The sequence below is a fragment of the Onychostoma macrolepis genome, chromosome 09, assembly GCF_012432095.1.
Source record: "Onychostoma macrolepis isolate SWU-2019 chromosome 09, ASM1243209v1, whole genome shotgun sequence".
NCBI classification, from domain to species: domain Eukaryota; kingdom Metazoa; phylum Chordata; class Actinopteri; order Cypriniformes; family Cyprinidae; genus Onychostoma; species Onychostoma macrolepis.
In genome coordinates, this window is record NC_081163.1 from 19,757,586 (window position 1) to 19,780,191 (window position 22,606).

At 39.9% G+C, this 22,606-nt stretch overlaps 2 protein-coding genes and 1 long non-coding RNA gene across 4 annotated transcripts in view; 2 read left to right on the forward strand and 1 right to left on the reverse strand.

Annotated features, from left to right (window-relative positions):
• The window catches only part of armc8 (armadillo repeat containing 8), a 28,764-nt gene extending 23,123 nt beyond the window's left edge, over nucleotides 1-5,641 (forward strand). For both annotated transcript variants that reach the window (XM_058787598.1, XM_058787599.1), the window contains 4 exons: nucleotides 2,612-2,707; nucleotides 2,902-2,974; nucleotides 4,532-4,625; nucleotides 4,727-5,641. In XM_058787598.1, the coding sequence (XP_058643581.1) occupies nucleotides 2,612-2,707; nucleotides 2,902-2,974; nucleotides 4,532-4,625; nucleotides 4,727-4,760 (297 nt within the window). In that variant the 3' untranslated portion in view covers nucleotides 4,761-5,641. The remainder of the gene's footprint in view (nucleotides 1-2,611; nucleotides 2,708-2,901; nucleotides 2,975-4,531; nucleotides 4,626-4,726) is intronic.
• A 2,541-nt stretch (nucleotides 5,642-8,182) lies between these two features.
• kcnh3 (potassium voltage-gated channel, subfamily H (eag-related), member 3) overlaps nucleotides 8,183-22,606 on the reverse strand; it is a 133,602-nt gene continuing 119,178 nt past the window's right edge. Inside the window, exons 12-16 of the mRNA XM_058787898.1 lie at nucleotides 18,236-18,450; nucleotides 13,098-13,354; nucleotides 12,530-12,630; nucleotides 11,868-11,920; nucleotides 8,183-11,167 (exon numbers count right to left, since the gene is read on the reverse strand). Of these exons, the coding sequence (XP_058643881.1) occupies nucleotides 10,241-11,167; nucleotides 11,868-11,920; nucleotides 12,530-12,630; nucleotides 13,098-13,354; nucleotides 18,236-18,450 (1,553 nt within the window). The 3' untranslated portion in view covers nucleotides 8,183-10,240. The remainder of the gene's footprint in view (nucleotides 11,168-11,867; nucleotides 11,921-12,529; nucleotides 12,631-13,097; nucleotides 13,355-18,235; nucleotides 18,451-22,606) is intronic.
• Nucleotides 11,026-22,519, forward strand: LOC131547368 (uncharacterized). Its single transcript, XR_009272915.1, has 3 exons — nucleotides 11,026-11,190; nucleotides 18,647-18,853; nucleotides 22,221-22,519. It is a non-coding gene; the product is annotated as an uncharacterized LOC131547368 (long non-coding RNA).

Here is a 22,606-nt window from a genome sequence, read left to right on the forward strand (position 1 = left end):
ATTTCACTCGTACTGCGTCGTAAGACGCTTGTATGGGAAAAACTCCTTTTTTCCTCTTCAACTGAAGCCTTTTCAATCACGCAGTGAAACTGCACATTCATTTGTTCGTGCAGTGCTATAAAAACGAACCAATGCCTCGGTGGCGGCGATGAGCGAGCCTATGGCTGAGCAGCCTGCCATAGCCTGCCAAAATGGGCTGGGCCTCTAGGTATATAAGTGGCTGCTTCGCCGCCGCATCTCAGATTTCTTCTCTTCAGTGACGAAGATTATTCCTCGCTGACTCTTCGTTGACGCCGACTTCGCCGTAGAAACGCCTCAGCAGCTGGATCGGACCTCTTGCAGCTCTGCTCGCATTTCCCGGTCTATCCCCTGCCGCCATCCGGTGAACATCTAAAAGAGCCTCACAAAACGAGCAAATTCGGCGTTGTTTCAAATGCTGCGCCGTCATTGTAAGACGTGCAGGGAAGCCCTGATGACGTGAGTGGGGAAATCCCATGATGACGCTGCGCTCAGCGGGACTGACTGCTCGCACTGCGAGTGTTTCAGTCTTGCCTCTCTGCGCTCTCGGATCGCTTTCTTTTCAGAGAGCGACTCCGCCCCTCGCGCCCTCCCGTTTTCTTCCAGGGACCTGCGAGGAAAAAACAGCGGGGCAGAGGAGTTGAGCGGCCGGAGACGAGCGAGCTCACGTCGGCTCAGTGCCCGCATGCCTCACCGTTACCACAGAGAGAGGATTCACCCGTCCTCTTCACCCAACCTGATCAGCGTCCCTCTGCGACTGCGAGTGACATGATCTCGTTCGATGCGAGCGACGATGAGATGGACAGCCTTTCCCTGGCAGCGTCTCATGCGAAGGAGTTTTCGGGCTCGATGTCTGACCCCGCCCTCTTACCGTCGTCTTCCTCTCGCAGTGCCAGACCCAGAACGGACGAGGAGCTCGTCCGTATCATGACAAAGGCTGTCGGTGAGCTCGGGCTCGAGTGGTCTCCACCTCAGGAGCCGTCTCGCAGCAGGCTGGACGAGTGGTTTCTCCCGGGTGCCAACAAGCCCCCCGCCAACGCTCGTCCCCCTTCTTCCCGGAAGTCCACAACGAGCTCACTAAATTGTGGCGCGCCCCTTACTCGTCTCGCATCAGACCTTCTGCTTCCTCCGCCCTCACCTCCGTTGACGGCTCCGAAGAGAAGGGATATGAGCACCTGCCCCCTCTGGATGTGTCAAACCATCCGTCCAAGCCATGCAGAGCCACGTCTGCACTTGCTGGATGCGCCTACTCAGCAGCTGGACAAGCGGCTTCGGCGCTTCACTCAATGGCGGTCCTCCAGGTCTTTCAGGCCAAGATGCTCGCCAGCGAGGAGGCCGGTCTCGATGCGGCTTCACTCAGGGACCTGAGGAGCGCTACGGACCTGGCCCTGTGCACCACCAAAGCCACCGCCCAGGCCATCAGGCGGTCTATGTCCAGCCTGGTGGTGTTGGAACGCCATCTGTGGCTCACCCTGATGGAGATGAAGTAGGCGGATAAGGTCCCCTTCCTCGACGCTCCAGTCTCAGCCAGCAGCCTGTTCGGGCCGGCGGTGGAGGGCTTAACGGAGCGATTTACGGAGGCTCAGAAGTCATCTCAGGCCATGCGACACTTCCTTACGAAACGTTCCAGTTCCTCTGCTGCTGCCAGTCGCCCCAAGCCAGTCACCCCAAGCCTGCGCCGACTCAGCAGCCCGCCAAGCCAACGTCAGCCACTCCCGAGCACAGCTAGGCAGAAAGAGGAGGGGCCCGAGTCTCGCTACCGCCAGACCACCCCGCAAGCAGCCTCTAATGTGCCTCTTGTCGCCCTGCTTGGCGCTGGGTGCAGAGGGTGCAGAGGAAAGGAAATCTGTTCCCTACGGGCCCTCTTTAGTGCCCGGGTGTCAAACCACTGTGATAGCGGACAAAATAAAATGCATACATTTTCAAAAAAAGAGCATAAAAAAAAAATATCCTCTTCTGGCTACCATAAGCATCCTGCCCTTATGCAGCCAGTCTCCAGAGCCTATCCATCCTCTGGCCACACGGGCTGAGGCCTGGCAGGCCATCCCCGGTGTGTCAGAGTGGGTAATGGCTACAATAAGACGAGGTTATTCACTCCAATTCCAATTTTTGTTGAATTGGCCTATTGCCGGAACTACCTGTGACGGAAGGAATCTGCCGGAGCATTGAAAATGATGGACTGGTCCCCTCAAAGTCCGGACCTCAACCCCATTGAGCAAATTTGGGGCGGGTTGGAAAATAAACTGGACAGATCTATTGTACATTCAAAGGAAAGCCTTTGACTTGAGTTGCAGAAGGCATGGGATAACGTTAGTGTTAAAGTTCTCAGGAAATATATTGACACTATGCCAGAGAGCTGTGCTGCTTTAAACCATCTGCATGTTTCAAGAACATTATGAAATGAAATCATGTTTTGGAGGCAAAAAAGGTCTATATATATACACGTCTTTAATTGCATCCCCTTAAACATTCATATAACTGCTGTTGAACCTGGCACATTCGTTTAAGAGAATTTAATAGTTTTCCAGAGTTGATGTTTTAACAATGCTTTTGTGAATTATTATTTTTTTTTATTATATTTTTTTTTTTCCAGACATTGTGCATATTGGCCAATATTGCTGACGGAAACACTGCCAAGGAACTAATTATGACCAATGACGACATGCTCCAAAAAATTAAATATTACATGGTCAGTGTGCATTATCATTAGCTCATCTGGTTTCTCAAATGTGGGTTTTTTCAGTATGTTTTCTTTCACACTAGTTTACTGTCTGTACCATAGTGTCTTTGTACTGTTGCTTGTTTCTTTCCACCTTATCACTGTCCCTCCTACTAGATAGTTATTTTGCTTCTGTGTAATTTCTTCTGTTCTCTATGTTTCAGGGTCACTCCAACGTGAAGCTGCAGCTGGCTGCCACCTTCTGCATCTCTAACCTCATCTGGAATGAGGAGGACGGTGAGAAACTCATGACACATGGGTTCTGTGGAGGACACTTTAACTGTTGTGCTCTCAGTTTGTCCAAATATAAAAACACGCACAACAAGATGTACAGTAAAAGCGCAATTAGGACTGTCAATTAAAATATGAATCATGATTCATTTGGGTGTGCGGTTTTTACATTATTTTATATAATATATATTTAAATGTCCATCTGCATATATAGTTTAATTTAAGGCACTCAATGTTCTAAAGAAAGAAGACAATAAAACAAATTCATCATGTTAAATTTAAAAATGTTTATGAAATATTAACATCTTAACATTAACTTTGTCCTAAATATTTAATTTGGAGGCTCTGATTATTATTATTATTATTACTATTACTCTAAACAATTGGTTCAGGCATCTGGGGCCCGTTCTTCATACGTCGTTTATTACATCTGAGATGATTTGAAAGATTCCAGATCTTCTAATCCTGATAACTGATCTCTGGCTAATTTGGCTCTTCAAACGAATTTGCGTATTAGATTAAAATATCTGGATTAAGTTATCTAAGATTACTGCACGTTCTCGTGTTCCCCGAAAAGGCCAGATGTATCGATCCTCAAAACCATGATCAGCAATGCAGCGATTGGCTGGCGGCAAGACAGCAACATAATGACATAATATCATTAAAAAAGACACCTGACGAAAAACTTGACAAATTTCTGGACCTTTATAAGGAAACAGCCAAGCGAACAAAACTACATACAGTAAATGTTATAATTTTTTATTTATTTGTAATTGTTTTACATGATTCCCAATTATTTATATTCATGATTTCTAGTATTTGTTCAGGCTTTACATTTTTATGTCAATGTTGTAATTAGCAATTCATTTAATTTTATCTTTGAAGCAAATTTCTTATGTGACAGCATTAATTAAAGTTTCTTAGAGATCCAGTTATCTGCATCTCTGCGCTCCATCAAGCCACTCCCATAATAGCTGTCATCACTCAAATGAAAGATTCAGAATTTATAGCATGTGACTCCAATACAATTATAAAGTAATTATTTCATCACTAATAAATCTTTCAACGAGTAAAACTGGCTGTGTCTATAGTATTATAGACTACACAACATAGTTGTATTATATTATTATATTGTTATATTATTTTCAAATTAATTTTTAAACTATTATTATGTTAAATTATTGTCCCTGGACCAGTAGGGTACTCTTGTAATAAAGTAACGCTGGCTAGGATAGATTTTAAGTATCAATTCTGCTTAAAAAGATGCAATCTAATCCTGTTTACATTAAATCCTGCTCCTGAGCAGGTTTAAGTTTATGGACCCGTTGCTATGACAGCAAGTCCAGGATAAGCATCGAAGAACCAAATGATCCCAGATCAAGCGAAATCGTCAACAACGAGAATCCTTTTTCCGAGAATAACAGTGCAGCATTGGAAATAAATTTTGTGAAGATTTACTTGGTGTTGTTTATTTGTATCTGATAGTGAGACCAGTCCTCGAGTTAAATAGGACTCTTTGTGTATTGTCAAGAATACAAGTTTGTGTTTTTCCGCTTCCTCCAGGCTCACAAGAGAGACAAGACAAGCTAAGGGAGATGGGCTTTGTGGATATCTTACACAAACTCACCCAGGCATCAGATCCCAACCTCTGTGACAGGTGATGGATAGACTTTCATTCATCTGTTGGTAGTCGTTTCATCTTTTGTTTGGTTTGTTGCCATTATGATTTGACTCTTCACGTCTCCCTCTTTCTCTCAGGGCAAAAACGGCAATGCAGCAGTATTTGGCATGACCTTGAAGGAAGGTGGGATACGGCCTCACTAACAATCTCTAGGAGGATCACATCTCCTGAGTTTTTGTTTTAGATTCGAGTTTCGTTTTGCTCTTCCTTTTGTTTTTGTTGCACAAGACACCTTTTGTTGTGGAGACCCTGAACAGCTTCGTAAATCAAGAGACACGGTTTCCAGGGGGCCACAACACCTTTTGGGCTTTCAGCTACATTGGCTTAATACGTTTTCTGCTGAACTCTTGGAATTATTATATTTTTGTTTGTTTGTTTTTTGGACTTAATGTGAAGGAAAAAAAAGCTCCTCAAAGTGTGTTGCAGCGCCACCTGGTGGATTGAGGCTTTGACGCTTTGGACTCCCTTTGGAGAAAGCTGACCGACCTCTCAGTGCTACGCTTCTAGGAGCTTAGTCTCCTTATTTTGGTTTGCTGATTTACTATTGATATTATTATTATAACAATTATTATTATTTTAATTGGGACTTTGGAACACAAGGTTAGAAAAAGACTGCTTGTTTTTGTTCTTTTTTGTGGATACATACCTCGTAAATATATATAAATATAAATATATAAATATATTTTTTGGATTTTTAATTTCCCTTGCAGGTTGTTTTTCCCCTTTGTATTTTCCTCTCTGTAATATAGGCTGATGTGGGTATATCTGGAGAGGCAGCATGTTGGGTCATACACAAAGACATTTCGTAGAAACCATCCAACCCCAAATAGAAGGTGAAAGTTTGTTTGCTCTTTACACAGGTTCCTTGTTTTCTGATTTTCACTCCCTTTTATCTTTACACAAATCAGTGTCCTCATAACTCCCTCTTTTTGAAGCTCTATAGTGAATGTTTCCACTCAAATATATGCAGGCCTCTGCCATGGTGCAGCCCACTGCTTTGTGTCTTTTTTTCTGGGTTGGGAAGGGCTTTTTAGCACAGAAGAGCTTGGAGATGAGTCCTAGCAGATATCACATGGTTTAGAAATGTCAGGCTTTGGTGCTTATGTTGGTAAAAACTGGTTTGAATCCTGCCTGTGACCTATTTTTTCCCAAATAATATCATATCTTCTACCACAGAAATGTTGCAGAAAAATCTAAATAATCTGTATTACTGAGTTATCACATGCTTCAGATATGTTTAGCCTTGGTGCTCGTATGGGAAAAACATGTTTGAATCAAGAAAAATGAACATCTTGAAAAGTGAAGCCAAAACATTTTGATTGCCATCTAGTGGCTGACTGCAGTACAGGTCATAAACCCCGCCTTCTCCAAGTAAACAAATGGGCCGTTAAGCTAAACTAAAAAATCAAATTGCACTTCAAATAAATGTTTCCCAAAGATGGTTTCCATGATTTTAATTCTTACAATGCTGATTTATGTTCAAGTGTCCGTTTTTCTAAGTTTTCTTAGTTATTTGATGCTATAAAAACGGGGTGTGGTGTCATGATAGGTTTTGATTGATTTAAAAAAAAAAAAAAATTATACAGTCTATGGTATGAATCCAAATGTCCTTTCTTCTACTTTAGTGTCCAAAAATGTAGCAGAAAACCCCAAAATTAAAAAAAAAAAAAAAACAATAAAATGACAAACTAAAGTATTTGGTTGACTTGAAATAATTATTTCAAATCAATCAAATATGCCTTTTTATTTTATGAATTCTTCTGATAAAGTAGTTTTAAAAGGAACACAGAAGTCTTTATTCTAAGAAAACATCACCTTTTGTTTTATTATCCTGGTAAGTGTCTCTCATAAAGCTCATTACAGTTAATAAAATACATCTGGACCCCTGTTTGCCTTGGGTCGTGCAGCCCAACCCCCCCCCATATATGCAGGCACATTCCTCATGCAAATTAAATGGACATGCAGGAAACCCCAGACCCCAAAGTCCATCAAAGTTCCTACTATCCATATTTGTACCCCCTGACCTAGATAAAGAAAATAGAAACCAAAGTATTCTATTGTGTTATAAACAACGTGCCCTTTTCCTGTTCAAGCAAGTACAAGTTAGTCAGGATGGACAGATGGCGCACGTGCCATGTGTCTCCAGCAAACTGATAAAACGAGATTATATCAGTCTGGTGCCAAATTATATGGCAACTAGTGAAAAGAAGTGACACTGGCTGCTCTGTTTCAGCCAGTCTCTTGCTGGTCATCAGGTATCAGAGATGCTGAGGTGATCTTCATTACTGAAATCCATAATCACACGGTGGTGAGGAACAAATTCAGTTTGAGGTGTTTCTGCTTCTGTGGGCACCAGCTGCAAGAATCATCTGTGAGGTTCCTCAATCTATTCTTATCAGGACAGCAGATAGATGGATAAATACATAAAATCATTAAATAAATAGATCAGTGAAATAAAAGTGCAGTGCTCTCTACTGTGAAACGACCAACGGGTTTTTTTTTTTTTTTTCACAAGTATTGTGAATGCTGAAAAATGGGGAGCGCTATAAGATTTTTCATTTATACTTAATGAAAAGGCACGCTGGCTGGATGGCTAAAGCTGTGTATATGTGTTTATTTCAGTTGTAGATATGCTAACTTCTGTGGCTGTTCATTAGGTGTCATGCCAAGCTCTCAGCACCCTACATGAGCTGCTCAGCATATGGTATGCCGACCCCTTCATAGTCTGACTGCTAAATATGGTTACTGTTTCACATGTTAAAATGATGTAGCATTTTGATCTAAGTATGGTATTCTGATGATTGTCTTGAGTATGCCTGTTATGGCTTCTTTTAAAGGTGTAACTTGGGAAACAGAACGTGACTTATTAGGGTAATACATGCTAGAGTGCTTAGCATGTCATGCATGGTGTGTGCAGGGTCAAAAATTAACACTTCAGAAGTGCAAATGTGAGTGAATTGGCTTTGGCAAGTAAAAGAAACAGCCAGATGGCTGGTAATGCTTTTAGCAATTTCCACATTCGTTTTTTTTTTTTTTTTTTTTACACTGTATGAACGATAGTTTTGGATACTCTACAACTTGAACAAATCGGTGAAAAACAAGTACACTTCTATAATGTACTTAAAGTGCTCTATTTTCGTGCACTAATTTTGTACTTAATATACTAAAAATGATCCTTTAGTACTTCTTAAGGTCAATTTAAGATCATCTAAGTGTACTCAACTGTGCTATTTTGAGACACCATGAATATGAACTAAAATGCACTTTTAACATACTACCTTTTTATTTAAATAATGTATTTAGTTACCACTTGTAGTACACTTGAACCCATCTTTCATACACTAGTACACTCAAGTGTACTACAAGTGGTAGCTAAATACATTTTTTAAATACAAAGTATGTTAAAAGTGCATTTTAGTTCAAATTCATGGTGTCTCAAAATAGCACAGTTGAGTACACTTAGATGATCTTAAGTTGACCTTAAGAAGCACCAAAGGATCATTTTTAGTATATTAAGTACAAAATTAGTGCGTGAAAATAGAGCACTTTAAGTGCATTATGGAACTGCACTTGTTTTTCACCTGGGTAAGCAATGCCAAGTGAAAATTTGAACTTTTAACTGAATGGAAAATGTACCATCAAAACTTTTATAATTGTAATAGCTGTAGAAATGTGGCAGCACATTTGTGACAAACCACTGAAATGAAACTAAATTAAAAAAAAAAAAAATCAAATGTTTTTTTTTTTTTGATGGGTTGATTAACTGTGATACTGTGAATGACACAATGTTTTAAATAAATCAATTGTGATAGGGAGTGTGTGCGTGTGTGTATTCCCTATCACTATTGATAACATACATATATAGAATGAACGAAGAATTACCATATGAATTCTCTCAATCCATCCACTATGCAGGTGTTGCAAAAGTTAATTTTAAACCCTGGTTGTATATGTGCATGTGAGTGAAGTGTTACACTTCTAGGTTCCTTTAAATCATATTTGTTTTGACTGAATATAATGAATACATCTATAAACTGACTGAAATTGATTATTTTCTAGAAGTGGAGGACAGGCATTTCCCAAGGTCTCCATTCTGATTAAATATGCAACTCATGATTCTGGCTAGTGAATGTGTTAAGTGGCTTGGGACAGACTGGATGAAACAAATTAAGTATTATGGATAATGTGTTGTGACCGCTCATTCATTTATCAGTTCTGGAAATTCAAATATGAATTCGATTCACACTGTGGGTAATTTGTAGAGTAAAAACATTGTTTTGGTAATACAGAGATAAGAAACCCCACCTAACATTTCCTGTATTCTGTGCATAATTAGTGCACCAGCCATGCAAGATAATCAGTGCACTTTTACTTGTTATATTAAATTCCCATAGCAAGATATGACCACAGCGTGATCTTCGCAGTTCTGGTCACCATGTTTTATGTCAACTATGATGCCTGTGAAGACCCTATAATGCCTTTAGAAGAGGAACATCATGAAGTTGTGCTCAGAGGAGAGTGACTGGCTGGTGTCAGGTACTGAGGTGCTCCCAAGTGGTGAATACCACAGTGGCTCTGTTCCAAATCATAGTAAGTTGCCTTATTATAAGTTGTCTACATAGGTAGCTACAATCTAAAGGACCATTCTAACCAAAAAGGAACCTCATAGATGACCGAACTGAAACATAAACGTTTTTATGGGTAGCAATTCTCCTTGCTGAAAAACAGCTTTCTTTCAGCCTGATCAGCTGAAAAGTTCCCATAACCATAGTAAAAACCATCAAAACACATTAGCCTAACCGACAGCACAAGATACTTGTATTAGACTAAACATTTTAATTTATAATTAGATGGAACTGCTCCTATCAATACTTTTCTTTGTTGACAAGTTCTGTTAGCGTTAGCTTAGCAGCATGCTAAAATGAGACCGGAGTCTGCTGTGAACAAATGTGCATTCCTGCCGTGTTGATATTACCGCAATTACGAGATTCCAACTTGTAAACAGCATGCACATCCTTGTAGGTTGTGTAATTACATCTTAAACGGAATTTTCTCAGCTTCAGCTTGACCACTACAACATGTGGGAACACTCAAAATAGCAGTTGTTTCAGCAGTAAGATGTAGCTTTTCTGTAATATTTCTGTCTAATAATTCTCATAATTGACTATGGCTTAATGCAAGAATAATTTGAATAACAGTAATTATGGCATGGTAGGAATGCAGCTTTAGACTCTCATGTGGTTTTGTATTAGGTAACAAGGTGGGACAATGCTGAATAAAACTTTTCACTGAATGCATTCTGAGATGTCTTATCCATGATGGCAAAACAAGGTATTTTTTTAAGAAAGCATCATCAAAGGTGTCAGTACCGTGCCTATGATGCCTAAAAATGCTGTTTATAAGTAGATAGCTCACTAGGGTTTGGAACAGAGCCACAAGCTGTCCAATTACGAGAGCATCGTCCTGAAGCAACAGCAATCAGTTTTGTCTGTCATTCAGTATGTAGGTGTGTTGGGGTAATTGCAGTCGGCCCAGTTCACTGCTCCCCTATTTGCTAAGTCAACTAGTCATAGTATTCATCTTTCAGTCTCTCACAGTGCTGGTCCCTCTTCATCTATGAAGCTGATATGCTCTGTGGAAGGCCTCCTTCCTGCTGCCCATTCTTGCATCTCAAACTCTAACTGAGGAGGTCCCGGCCTGGGGTTCTGCGGGGACCGTAAGGTGCCAAAAGAGGCCTGGGTTTCTGGCAGGGATTCCAGGGAGCAGGGCAAGGGTGGGGAGGTGTGTGGACAAGAAGGAGGGGTGCACGACCGTGGCTGGACCAAAGGGGCAGGGGCGGGGGCAGTGGCAGTGGAGGAAGGGGACGAGGGAAACGGACTGATCCCCAGCCTGTGGTCACCAGGGGAGTTATTGATCGAGGGTGGTGCAGAGCAATGAGAGGGTGGTGGAGGTGGGGTGTCCTGTGAGGGGGGTCGAGGTAGCAAACCTATGCTATGACTGGCAGGTTGGTGAGGACCCTGGCAGGGAGAGCAGGAAGTAGACTGGGAACGGAAAGAAGGGAGCGAGAAGGAAAAGGTTAGAGATGGGGATGCAGGATGGCTGGTTTGCGGTGGCTGGGCTGAAGCTGCCTGGGTGCCTTCCCCCTCCGTTTGGGCTGACACTGGAGAAAGAAGGACTGGCAAGGAAGGTCCCCTCGAACAGCCTGCCTGAGCCTGTGCTTGGGCTCTCTGCAGCGGGCTGGTGGGTATGAGACAGCTGGGCAAGCCAATGCTCCCAGTGTCTGCGCTGTCCAATATGGAGCAAGTAGGTCTGAGTGGTGCAGACGATGGGGCTGTGGGTGAAGGAGCTGGTGGTGTGGATATTGTTGGACCGCTGCTACTGCTGGGAGATGGAGGCATTGTTGGACTGAGAGCTGTCAGGACAGGTTGAGATCCAATGACAAGCAAGGGCCGGAGGAGACGTGTCATTTCCTGTAGCTCTTTGCTCAGCTGAGAGACTTGCTGGGATAGACTAGTCATCTGTGAATGAGATCAACAAGAATGTAAGTTAGGGAACATGGAACTTTTCACTTTAAACAATGACCCATGTAACTATTTCCTTATGGCTATAGTGGCTGCATGTCTCTCGAATCACAAAATTAATTCGTTTTAGGATATAAAGAGCTTTTCGCTTGGCATCCTGGTCCTGATCAATCTCTCTGGGTTTATTTTGGTATGTTGACCTACTGACTCTATATTACCCTGTACTTACTGAACAAAGATGTCTTTTATGATATTGCTGTAGTGCAGCCTTTTTACAAAAATCAATAAGCAACTTGTCTTACACCCTTTAAAAGTGGTAAAATCAATGCAATGCATGGCCTCTAATGGCTTATTGGTTTTGGTAGAGCCTGATCTACTTTTCAGACGACATCGCAGATATAAAAGGATGTTATAACCTGCATGCTGTGCGAGTGTTGTAGTACTCAGGAGTTTGTCTGAGTCCAAGACCATATTTCCATGGTCTTTGTCTTGGTCTTGTCCTGGACTCAGTCTTGCCCCAAGACTCGAGACCTATTCCGGTTCCGAGTACTAAAACTCTATTCACATTGTTGTAGTACTTGAGACTGGAATTGGTCTGGAGGTTTGTGTCACACTGATGTGAAACCAGGGAAAGCATGTTTATATTTATGTTGAATATAATTCGATTTATTCTGATTTAATGTGTTTGTTTCATTACCTCCTCACTCAGTTTGGTAATGCTCTGCTTGGTCTCCAGCTGCTCCTGGTTCACTGCACACAAACCCACACAAAATGAGTTAAGTTTGTTGTAGAGAGGAAGAGGAAAGATTGGATGGATGAAGAAAATAAATTTACTGTGACAGACTGCTCCCTGACCTTCTGATGCATATTGCACACAAAACTTGTAAGAGCTGAAATCTGATTGGCCAGCTTTAATTTCTCTGAGTCACTGTACATCAGAAGTTGCATTAGTGAAGTTCCCAAGCTGTTACGATGAATGATTGAAAGGAAACATTAATAAATGGATTTTCTAAGGTTTGTAAAGTTCAAGGTCTGTGGCATCAAGTCTTATCCTCAAAGGCACTAAAGAGTTTTGATTGAGACATATAGTGGGACAAATATCCCCGAGCAGCAAAATACTCTGTATTGCTTTGAGGTTCATATCCAATTTCAGATGTACCAGCCCTAAATGTCAAGTTAAAAAAATAGTTGGCTGTTTTACACATTGGTCAGATGGTCCTTTCCTGTCCAAGTGGGCGGTTCTTGGACTGAATATGCTGCATAATAAGTCTGACTGTGCAAGACAGTCTATTTTTGGAAATATTACTTCATAATATTTCCTTCCAGAAATCACATTCTGTCTTGTAGTTGCGTATGTACCTGGGGAAGGGGATGGAGGACCGCTCTGAGGTAGGCTGGGACCAAACTCAAACCTTTGTGTTGAGTTGGAAATGCTTTCTGTCTCTATGCCGTCCACAAACCTGCAGAGACATCAGACAAATGACAACATGCACTGTTGTTCATGTACAGTAATTTATTCCCATGATGATTTCTGAAGGATCATGTGAGGCCGAAAACTGAAGTAATGGCTGCTGAATATTCAGCTTTGCTATCACAGGAATAAATTCCATCTTAAAATATATTAAAATAAGAGCATAAGAGACGTCTTGCAAAAACTTATTCCAAACTTTTGACTGGTATTGTAATATAAAAATGCCTAGATAGAAGTGGATTCCTTTAATTTTTGCTCATTAAATTCAAGTTTTAGATAAGTCTTGATTTCTTAGTATAAAATTGAAGAGCCAATTACTAGAGCAAGCAGCAATTCCACCAAAATTGGTTGTCATGGAAGCTGGATACTTCTAAGTTATGAATCGGTAAAGTTCTTATGAGAGCCACCAGAGGGCTACAGCTCATTGAGGACGTGATGTGCGACGTGTCTGTGTACCTGGGGCTGAGTTCTGGAAGAGCGCTGCTGAAACTGACCACAGGGATCTGGAGGGTGGCGGGTCGTGTGTGGTCTGACGGAGGGCGGAAGGGGCGAGGGGGGAGAAGAGGCGATCTCAGGGGAGAGTTGAGGCCCCGGGTCAGGCGAAGGGGAGAACGTGGGGCCCTTGACACTGAGTGCTGCTCCTCATCATTCTCCTCGTCCTCACGGATACAAGGAAGTTTCTTCACCAGACCACCATTGCTTTCCCAGTCCAGCTGAGAGAGACAGAGCAGATTTAGTTATGTTTGTGTCTGTACGAAACGCAGTAGATGCACATGCCTTCGATCAGCAGAAGTGAGTTTAAGTTGTAAAAGTAGAGCTGTTTTATTACAGTACTTGCAAAGTAACGCTATACTTCTCAACCATTCTATTTTTATTATTATTATTATTCAGCTCATGCCTCTTAATTTTCTGATTCTGATAATTTGTTTAAATATAATTTGAACCTTTTAATTTCAGATGTATTGTATTTTTGAAATGTATATCTTGGATATTTATGCACACCTCTCTGGAAAAATTTATTCTGATTCTAATCTAATATCTCTCTATGGACTCTTTCATGGCACATATTTAAAAAACAACAACAAAAAAAAAAAAACATACATAGATATTTCATGTCTATATACTGATTTATTTTATAAGTAACTGTGTAATAATAACTGGGATAATGTACAGACAGTCCATCTGTTTATTTTTTGCAAAATAAACCCCAAAAATCCTTCTACATTTTAATTAAGATTAAAATAATTAGATTTCTATTTATACTTAGTGCTGTCAATCAATAATAATAAAAAAACTAATTAATCACACATTTTTCTGTAATTAATTGGGATTAATCACATATCAGCATAATATATTTATACGGTCATAATTTCCAACATTGAATTTCCAAATGAATGTGGAAACAACATAAAGATGGTATATTTTATATATGTGTTTAATGGCTTTTTTTTTTTTTACTAAGGAGCCTATTATTACTGAAGGCCTATAGATTTCTCTATTAAATGCATTTTCCCCTTAATTTTAGCCATTATCATAGCCGTTCAACTTTACAGTATATTTGAAAGCCATTATTTTTAACATTTAATAGGCTTTGGAAAAATTTGAATTAGAATGATTAAATGATAGAATGAAAATTAGAATGATTTCTGAAAGATCATGTTACACTAAAGACTGGAATAATGGCTTTTTTTTAAAGTTATAATATTTCACAATATCACTGTATTTTTGATCAAATAAAGAGATTTCTTTCAAAAACATGAATGTTAGTGTATATTCAGTATGTTTCTACAGTTTGAAAATCCTCCATTCTTCGTCTTGAACGAAATGTTCACTTTCAAATTGGCAACAATCTGACTGCAATGTTTGGATACGGAATAGTGACTGGCCTTCTCACCTGCATTTATTTGCAAGCTAAATTGTGATCTTACATCTATTTAGCCAACTATAATCACTTTCCACTGCCATGAAACTGTGGAATTGTGTTGAACCTAAGGTTACTTCCAACATTAAAACTATTCTACTGCGCCCTTGCAAGCATTTCCTTCTAAAAATGCAAATATAGTTATTAAAGAACAATTTATATTTATAAAACCATTCTTGGTCTTCAATAGCAAGTAATTCTGAAAATGATTTCCAAATGGGTAGTAAAGAGTCATGACCAGTGCGTGGCAGACTAACACAGCCTGTTGATTTTTTTTTTCTTTCTTCTCTTCCTCTCACCATGTTTCTCCACCTCCAGCTCAACTCTCTGCATATTTTCCATTGTACTAGATTAAGGAACCTCAATTGGTTTATGCCCACAAAAACACTGTTCTTTGTAGAAGCTAAAAATTGATTTCGATTTCTTGGTTGTTAACTCTCAGCACTGCATGTTCTTAGAATGTCATAAAAAGAATGGCTGCAAGCGGCGTTATCCTGCGGCTCCACAGAAGAGGTTGCAGAGAGGAGAGGCGGCACTGTTTATTTTTGTTTTGTCAAAACACATAAAAGAATATGTCAATCAAAGTCCGTCGCTATAGGGTGGCAACACACACACACACAGCCTGCATCCCTGTATTACTAATAAACATAAACCAGGAAGGAAAGAGAAGGAAAAATAATAAAAGAATTTGAGCAAATCTTAATTAACGTCTCCCCCGTCCCTTTCTTCTCATCCCTCCATTTGTTCTCCCCTATTCAATTTGACTGAAATCTCTCCATCTTTATCTGCAACCCCCCTCCTGTTCTCCACACCCTGCCTCTCTCTTTCTTCGCATCTTGTTTTTTTCCCCGTTGCTCTCATGATCTCCACCCCCACGCTCCGTCTGCAGTCCCACACCCCACCTAGAGCAGAATTTATTTTTAGCAATCTCCTTCCAATCTTAGTAACACAGACTCCAGTGGCACGTGGGGAGCGTGTTTGTGTGTGTAAGATGCTTAAATTGGTGTTTCTACTGAAGTTTTCACTTTCTTTCCCTCCCCTCCTCCAGAGAACGAGGTGTTTATTCAGGCATTTCCATGTCCCTCGAGTAGCCAAATTCAGTCAATCACAGCAAAGTATAACAAGAAAGAGAGGAAAGAATGCATTACCTGTTTCTTCCAAAGCTCTAGTGCACAAACACACACAGACGAACAGTAATAGGGAAGCTTCCCAATAATCACACGTCTATTCTCACCAGCTCTGCAATAACGTGCAAATATATGTGCGAGTGTGTGTTCATTGGTATTCCTTGTGCATTCTGGGGTTGCACACATGTGAAACGAGCATCAATGCTGATCCGCTATGTCTTTTGTGGCACACACAAACTTGATTTTTACATTTTCTGAAGGAAATGAAGTGCTTGTGTATGCGAAAGTCTCTGCCAAGATGCCAAGCCATTGTTGCTGGTTACCAGGGCATTTCTATGCGGTTGCTAAGGTGTTTTGAGAGCGCATTGCTATACAGCTGATACTGGGTGGTCTAGGTCAAGCAACAAATCCCTTCATAATGCAATGGAAAAATTGTATATCCTATTGAAAAACGATTTGAGGTAGGGTTAAAGCTGCAGCAGTATCTTGTATATATTTACATGTTATGTACCTGCCACTTCACCAACCATCATTCCTTCCCTCTCTTTCTCTGCTCAAACACAACGATATCTTTCTCCAGCTGGAGTGAAAGCTGCATGTGACACCTTGCAGAAGCAGCACTGCAGGAAAAAGTGAAAAGGAGAGAAAAGAGGCACCTCCCCGCGCCTCTTGTTTCATTGCTATTTTTATCTTACAGGATCCAATCTTAGCTCGAGGCGCGGGGGACCCTGCCAGCACGGAGTCCCCGCCTTCCCTCTGTGCTATTCTTAGTATCGGCACACACTCCAAACCGCAGCCTGCTGCTATTCCTGTCCTCGCAAGTTACAATCAAGGCTGGAAGAACGTGTGTGTGTGTGTGTGTATATATGTGTGTAAGAGAGGGGTCTCGTGCGCAGGCATACATGTGCATCCTGAAGATGAGGGGGAAGGGGCTTTATCTTAGTCAGGGAAAGGACACAGACTTCGAGAATGTGCAAGAAGGAAGGAAAGATGCCAAATACAGCAGATGGGGATCCATTTTGTATTCAGCTGGTTGTGGATGTGGGCACTGCACTGCAGCATTACACACACATACCTCCAGTCTGTAGGTCACAGCTCATGAATTCATTGAGTAACTCTACATGCACAAATTCACTATGGACAACTGGTGTTCAGTAGAGAGTTACAGATTTACATTTCTTGCATTTTTAATTAATTCGGCAAACACTTTTTTCAAAAGTGACTGTTTACACCAGCCTGGATGTTCGGCACGAAAAGCATAAATACAACGGTTACCCCAGTTACTACGGTAAACAAAGCAATACTGCACAACTTTCTGTTTCTAATATGCTTGTCATGGAGAAGAAAATAGCGTCAAACAGTATTTACACTCTTAAAAATAAAGGTGCTTAAAAGGTTCTTCAAAGACATGCCATATAAGAACCATTTTTGGTTCCGCAAAGAACCATTCAGTCAAAGGTTCTTTAAAGAACCATCTCTTTCTTACCTTTTTATAATCCGAAGAACCTTCTTTTGCCACAAATAATCTTTTGTGAAACAGAAACATTCTTCAGATATTAAAGGTTCCTTATGGAACCATTTAGACAGGTCTTTCTTTCTTTCTTTCTTTCAAACAACCTGTTTGTAACAGCAGCATCTCTGGGCATGTGACCAAAAAACATGCGTCTTATTGGTTGGTTTTCTTGTTTGTGGTGAGAAAGCAATCTGACTAAATGGATCAACAAACCAAGCTGTAACTGGAAATGCGTTACTTAAAAAGTAGCAGTATTTAATTCTATGAGCGGAATAACAGAACATAAACAGGTGCTATCTAACCAATAAGGGGACAGTTTTACTCACACGTGACTTGCATAAACACATTTTGATACGTTTTGAAATATTGCCTTGTGGAAGTGAACCAAACCAGCAAATGCATCATTGTAACAACTGAGGCATGTTTCAGAATTAAGCGAACAATGTATGTGACCCTGGACCTCAAAACCAGTCATAAGGGTCATTTTTTTATACATCATCTGAAAGCTGAATAAAAAAGCTTTCCATTGATGTATGGTTTGTTAGGATAGGACAATATTTGGCTGAGATTATCTGGAATCTGAGAGTGCAAATAAAAAATGGCCTCTGTGTGAACTGTCCAAAAACTGTATGTACACTCTGTGTAATGTTTCTATTATTATATCTAATAAATAATTTTATAGGAAAAATCTGAAACAAAATTGACACAGCAGAAAATATGAACCATAATAAATGATCATGGAGGTGACTTATCGTGTTTCTCTGTTTGAATGATGATCTATTTATAGGACTCATATCAGCTCCACTGCACAAGCGTACACTATTGATAATCCGATCCTAGGCAATGTATCGACTCCTGACCTGTACATTCGAGGTAATTGCCTCAGTCCCTCATGCACATGATTCGGGCTAAAAAAAGCACATGCACACACTGCTTGACCTTTACAGTCAAGGCTGCAGAATCAAAGGTTTTACTCTGGGATTGTCACCCTATGCCCTAAATATCATCATGTGTGCTTGCAAGCATTACTCACGTCAGCTCCGCTGCCCTCTCGCAGGTTATAGGTGAGATCGTGCTGGATTTCGCTGACAAACTTCTGGGCGTATTCAGGATAGAGGCGCAGCACTTCTCGCAGTCCCTTCAGGCTGATGTACTGCAGGTCGCAATACGTCAGTGCTTTCACATTTGCGTTGGTCTTTATCACCTGCTCTTTCGTCAGCGAGTCCGATCCGATCAGGTCCCCCTTTCCTGTTTGAGAAAAGCATATAGAAGTTAATGTGTGGCTTACACAGGCTTTGTCATGCAAAATTCATAAGTATGCTTTTAAAGTTGCATATGCATGTTGGATCCCTCAAGTATTTTGTGTAAACATGTTCAGACAAGTAAACAAAGACACAGAGTGTCAATCAATGCTAAAGTTCTAAGGAAAAACTTTCTGTTCTAGGTTTGAAAATGAGGGGCACACAAGGCAGCATAGAGGCTAAAAATATATTCTGGTTTGGTGCAAAGGGACTATGAAGGCAGTGACAAATTCTGAAGTGTGCTGAAGTGTCAGAGCACTGCATTCTGGGAAGGCACACACTGGAGGCAACTGAGTTCAGCAGCACTGGGAGAGAGATGGGTGGTGGACCATATGTGCATCTTTCATCAAGTAAGCAGGTGTGGTAATTATGCATGATATGTGAGTGTGTGTTTGCATGTTTGTACGGTCACATTTTCAAGAGCTCTATGTATCTCTGAGATAACATGGCAGAACATAATGGCTGCAGTTTGTTTAACATTTTTCCTTCAACTGGCCAAAGCACCTTCCTTTCTTATTCCACCTTATTGTTGCTCTTTTAACCCTTGTTCACTTCTGCTTTCCTATGAGAGCAAAGTAGCCATGTATTCTGCCCAAAACTATATTTGCAAACTACATATCAATCAAAACAATCTGAACATATAAAAAAAGAATATGGCAGAAATGTTATTTGTGACTGTTCGGCATGCAAGGTCTGAAGGGATGTTTTCCTGTTCTTGTAAATTCTCGATTTGTTAGTTGATCCAATGATTTCAATGATTTCATAAAATGGACTATTCTCATACTTTTATGGATTTTTTTTTTTAAGTGCCTTCACAATCTTTAATAAAAATAAATAAATAAATAAATAAAAAATTCTTATGACATGTGCTGTGGTTCGATGATTGTGTAATAAATGTTGTCCAATGGCCAGATGAGTTTCAACCCTTTTCCTCAAGCAAACACTCACATGAAACATTCATCCACTCAGTTTGCATTGCCCTTTTTCTATAATCAATTCCCAACCCACATTGTTTTTTTGTTGTTGTTGTTTTTATATATAGTTTGAAAAGCCATTTATTTTGGATATGTGTCACAATAGCAAAGAAAATTTGGTCGCAATGTCCATTTTATATTGATTTTGTACAGGAACCAATTCTCACTATTAACTAGTTGCTTATTAGCATGCCTATTGTTAACATATTGGCTGTTTATTAGTACTTATAAAGCACATGTTCTGCATGACCATATTCTACATCCCTAATCCTAACCAATATCTGAACTTCCTTATTAACTATTAATAAGCAACAAATTAAGATGTTTATTGAGGCAAAAGTCATAGTTAATGGTTTGTTAATGGTGAGAATTGTACCTTAACATAAAGTGTGACTGTGATTTTTTTTTAGTGTCATGTGCTTCTTTGCCACAGGTATCACAGGAGCCTGATTTTTATGGTGGTTTATATAGAGCAAAAAGCAGTGTGCATAGGATTGTAGCAAGAAAAACAACTGCTGGTAAATTTAAATTAGTTTAAAAATACAATTAACAGGATTCTTTTGGAAACAATACTGTAAATGTACATGAATGAAAAGAGTCATTCAAGATTATATTATAAACAGAGCTGGGTAGATTATTTACTAATTGTAATCCGTTACTGATTCCAGATTACATGACAAAAATTGCAGTCAGTAAGGTAATCCGTTACATTACACATTTTAGGTAATATAATCAGATTACTTTTAGATTACTTTTGATTTAACTCGTTTATAACATTGATTTAAATAGCATTGTCTTGTACCATAATGATGTACAATGCATTTTGCATGAAAAATGCAAAGAGTAAGAAAACTTGTTCCATTCATTGTAATTAACAACATGAAGTGCATTACACATTATATTACATCAAGGTTTCCCATACTAGGGTTCGTAAAGGAACTGCAGGGGGGTTGTGAGTTTAAAGAAAAGCTGACAATTAATTAAATCATAAAAAATTAAAATTAAAATAAATCATTTTAAAACAAACTCGCTTTCGAGGAAAGTCTCTTCACTCGGTGGCCATATTTGCAACGTCCCGGGCAGCTCGTACAAGACCTATCTTAATGAATGGAGAAATCCTGAAATCTCAAAAACTGCTCGCTGAACTCACAATTAAATTCCATATGTCACATCAGCAACAAAAATCTGAAATTAATTGCTCCATGAACGTTGTTTCTTATGCTCAAATAGCGTTAAAAAGCTTATTTTTCAGGCTAGACCAGCCTATGCGCATGCAGAGTAATAACGTGCTTATGACTGTGCATGTGCTTTGGCTGGTCTAGTCAGGTTTCTATGGGAAATTCGGCTCTTTCTTTTAGAAGGTGGGACCATATTGCGCATTGAAATTTCTCCCATTCATAAGGATAGGAGTGAACCAACTTTGTATTACTATAGTCTTTGTTTTAAATAAAACACTTACTAAAAAAGATGAAATATTTTTATTTACCTGCATACCATGTGATCATTACTCAACATCAAAGAACGTGAATGTGACGTGAAAAAGAAATAACGTGAATATGTGCATTTTAGTTAGTTATAATTAATTATACATGGTTAAAAGAGTAATAATTTAAATAACAATGAATGTGTCCATCAGTAGTTGATGCAATGTTGAAACCCTTCTTAAACCTGAAATGATTTTTGTAAATCCAGTGGTCAAATGCTGTCGCCACCTGACTAATGACTGAATGTCCACAAAACTGGGCTATATATACATATATAATAGCCTATGTATATAATCGGTAGGCTATTTTAGAAAGGAACATTTAAAAGATGAAAAAGAGAAATTAGAGAGAATCAATGAATGATGAATAATTTATTGCTATTGTTTGAATAATATGTAATCATGTAATCCATAAAAAAAGTAACTGTAGTCTGATTACGAGTATTTTCAAATGTAACCTATTCTAATTACAAGTACTTAATTTTTGGAATCTGATTACGTAATCCAGATTACATGTAACCAATTACTACCCAGCTCTGATTATAAATATTTCTTGTGGCTTTGGTCTCTAGAAGACATCATTAGATATGCAAACGCACGCATGAATCACTCAGGACCTGTCATTGCCGGCAATCATTGACTGAACTTTGAAAGGTCAGTGGGAAAAGGGATAAAAGTTGAAAGTGTTTGAACTTTAAGCACCACGTTACAGAGCTTGACTAGCGTTCAATCATTCAAACATTCAATCCATAGAGATCAATGCATCAGGAAACACTGACATGAGCCATGTGACAGAACATTAACAGGAATCTCTCTCTCCATCTCTCCGTTTCCTTCCATCCTTGTCTCCATATCTGCTCTCTCCTCCTCTCTCCGATTCAGTCTCTCGTTCTCCTCACATCCCCGACAGACTGTAGTTTTACAGTGCAATAACATGTGTAATCTCATTGCGAGGTGACATGAGTCTAGGTGGAGGAAGCTATTTCATGTCACAGCTTTAATTAAGACAAAGACAATCACTCCCACTCCAACCGCAGCTCAGAGACGTCTGTGTGTCTGCGTGTGTATTTATTGGTCTGGTTCCGAGAATAAGTGTTTATTGCTATCTGTCTTGACTAATCGTTCGCTTATATTTCAAGCTTTCATTTTTTATCAGTCATTGCCAATTTGCTCGGTGTCTTTTTCTCGTGCTGTCTCTCTATTTTCCTGGCTGTCTATCTGTTTGTCTCTCATTCTCTCTCTCTCTCTCTCTCTCTCCAGTATTCTCCAGAGCCTCCTGTGGATCCTCGGGTCAAGCTGTCAGATCGATAACGCCACAGGAAAGTGGCATTACTTTGCGTGTGTGCAGGTGGTGTGTTTTCAACATCAAACGCAGATCCTCCAAACACTGAACCAAACAGTCTCTCGGTGACAGTGAGTGGACGTGCATGGGAACACAGGCAGTCTATATATGTGTACCTGAATGTGTGTGTGTGTGTGTGTGTGTGTGTGTGCATTCATTCACAGCTCTGCTTTTCCTCTTCCTTTTACGACATAATAGTGCAATGTTAAAGGTTGTATATCTCCTGGTCTAATGGTCCTTTCACTCTCTGGAAAATGAAACTGGAAGTGTGAAATTTATATATATATATTTAATATATATCACA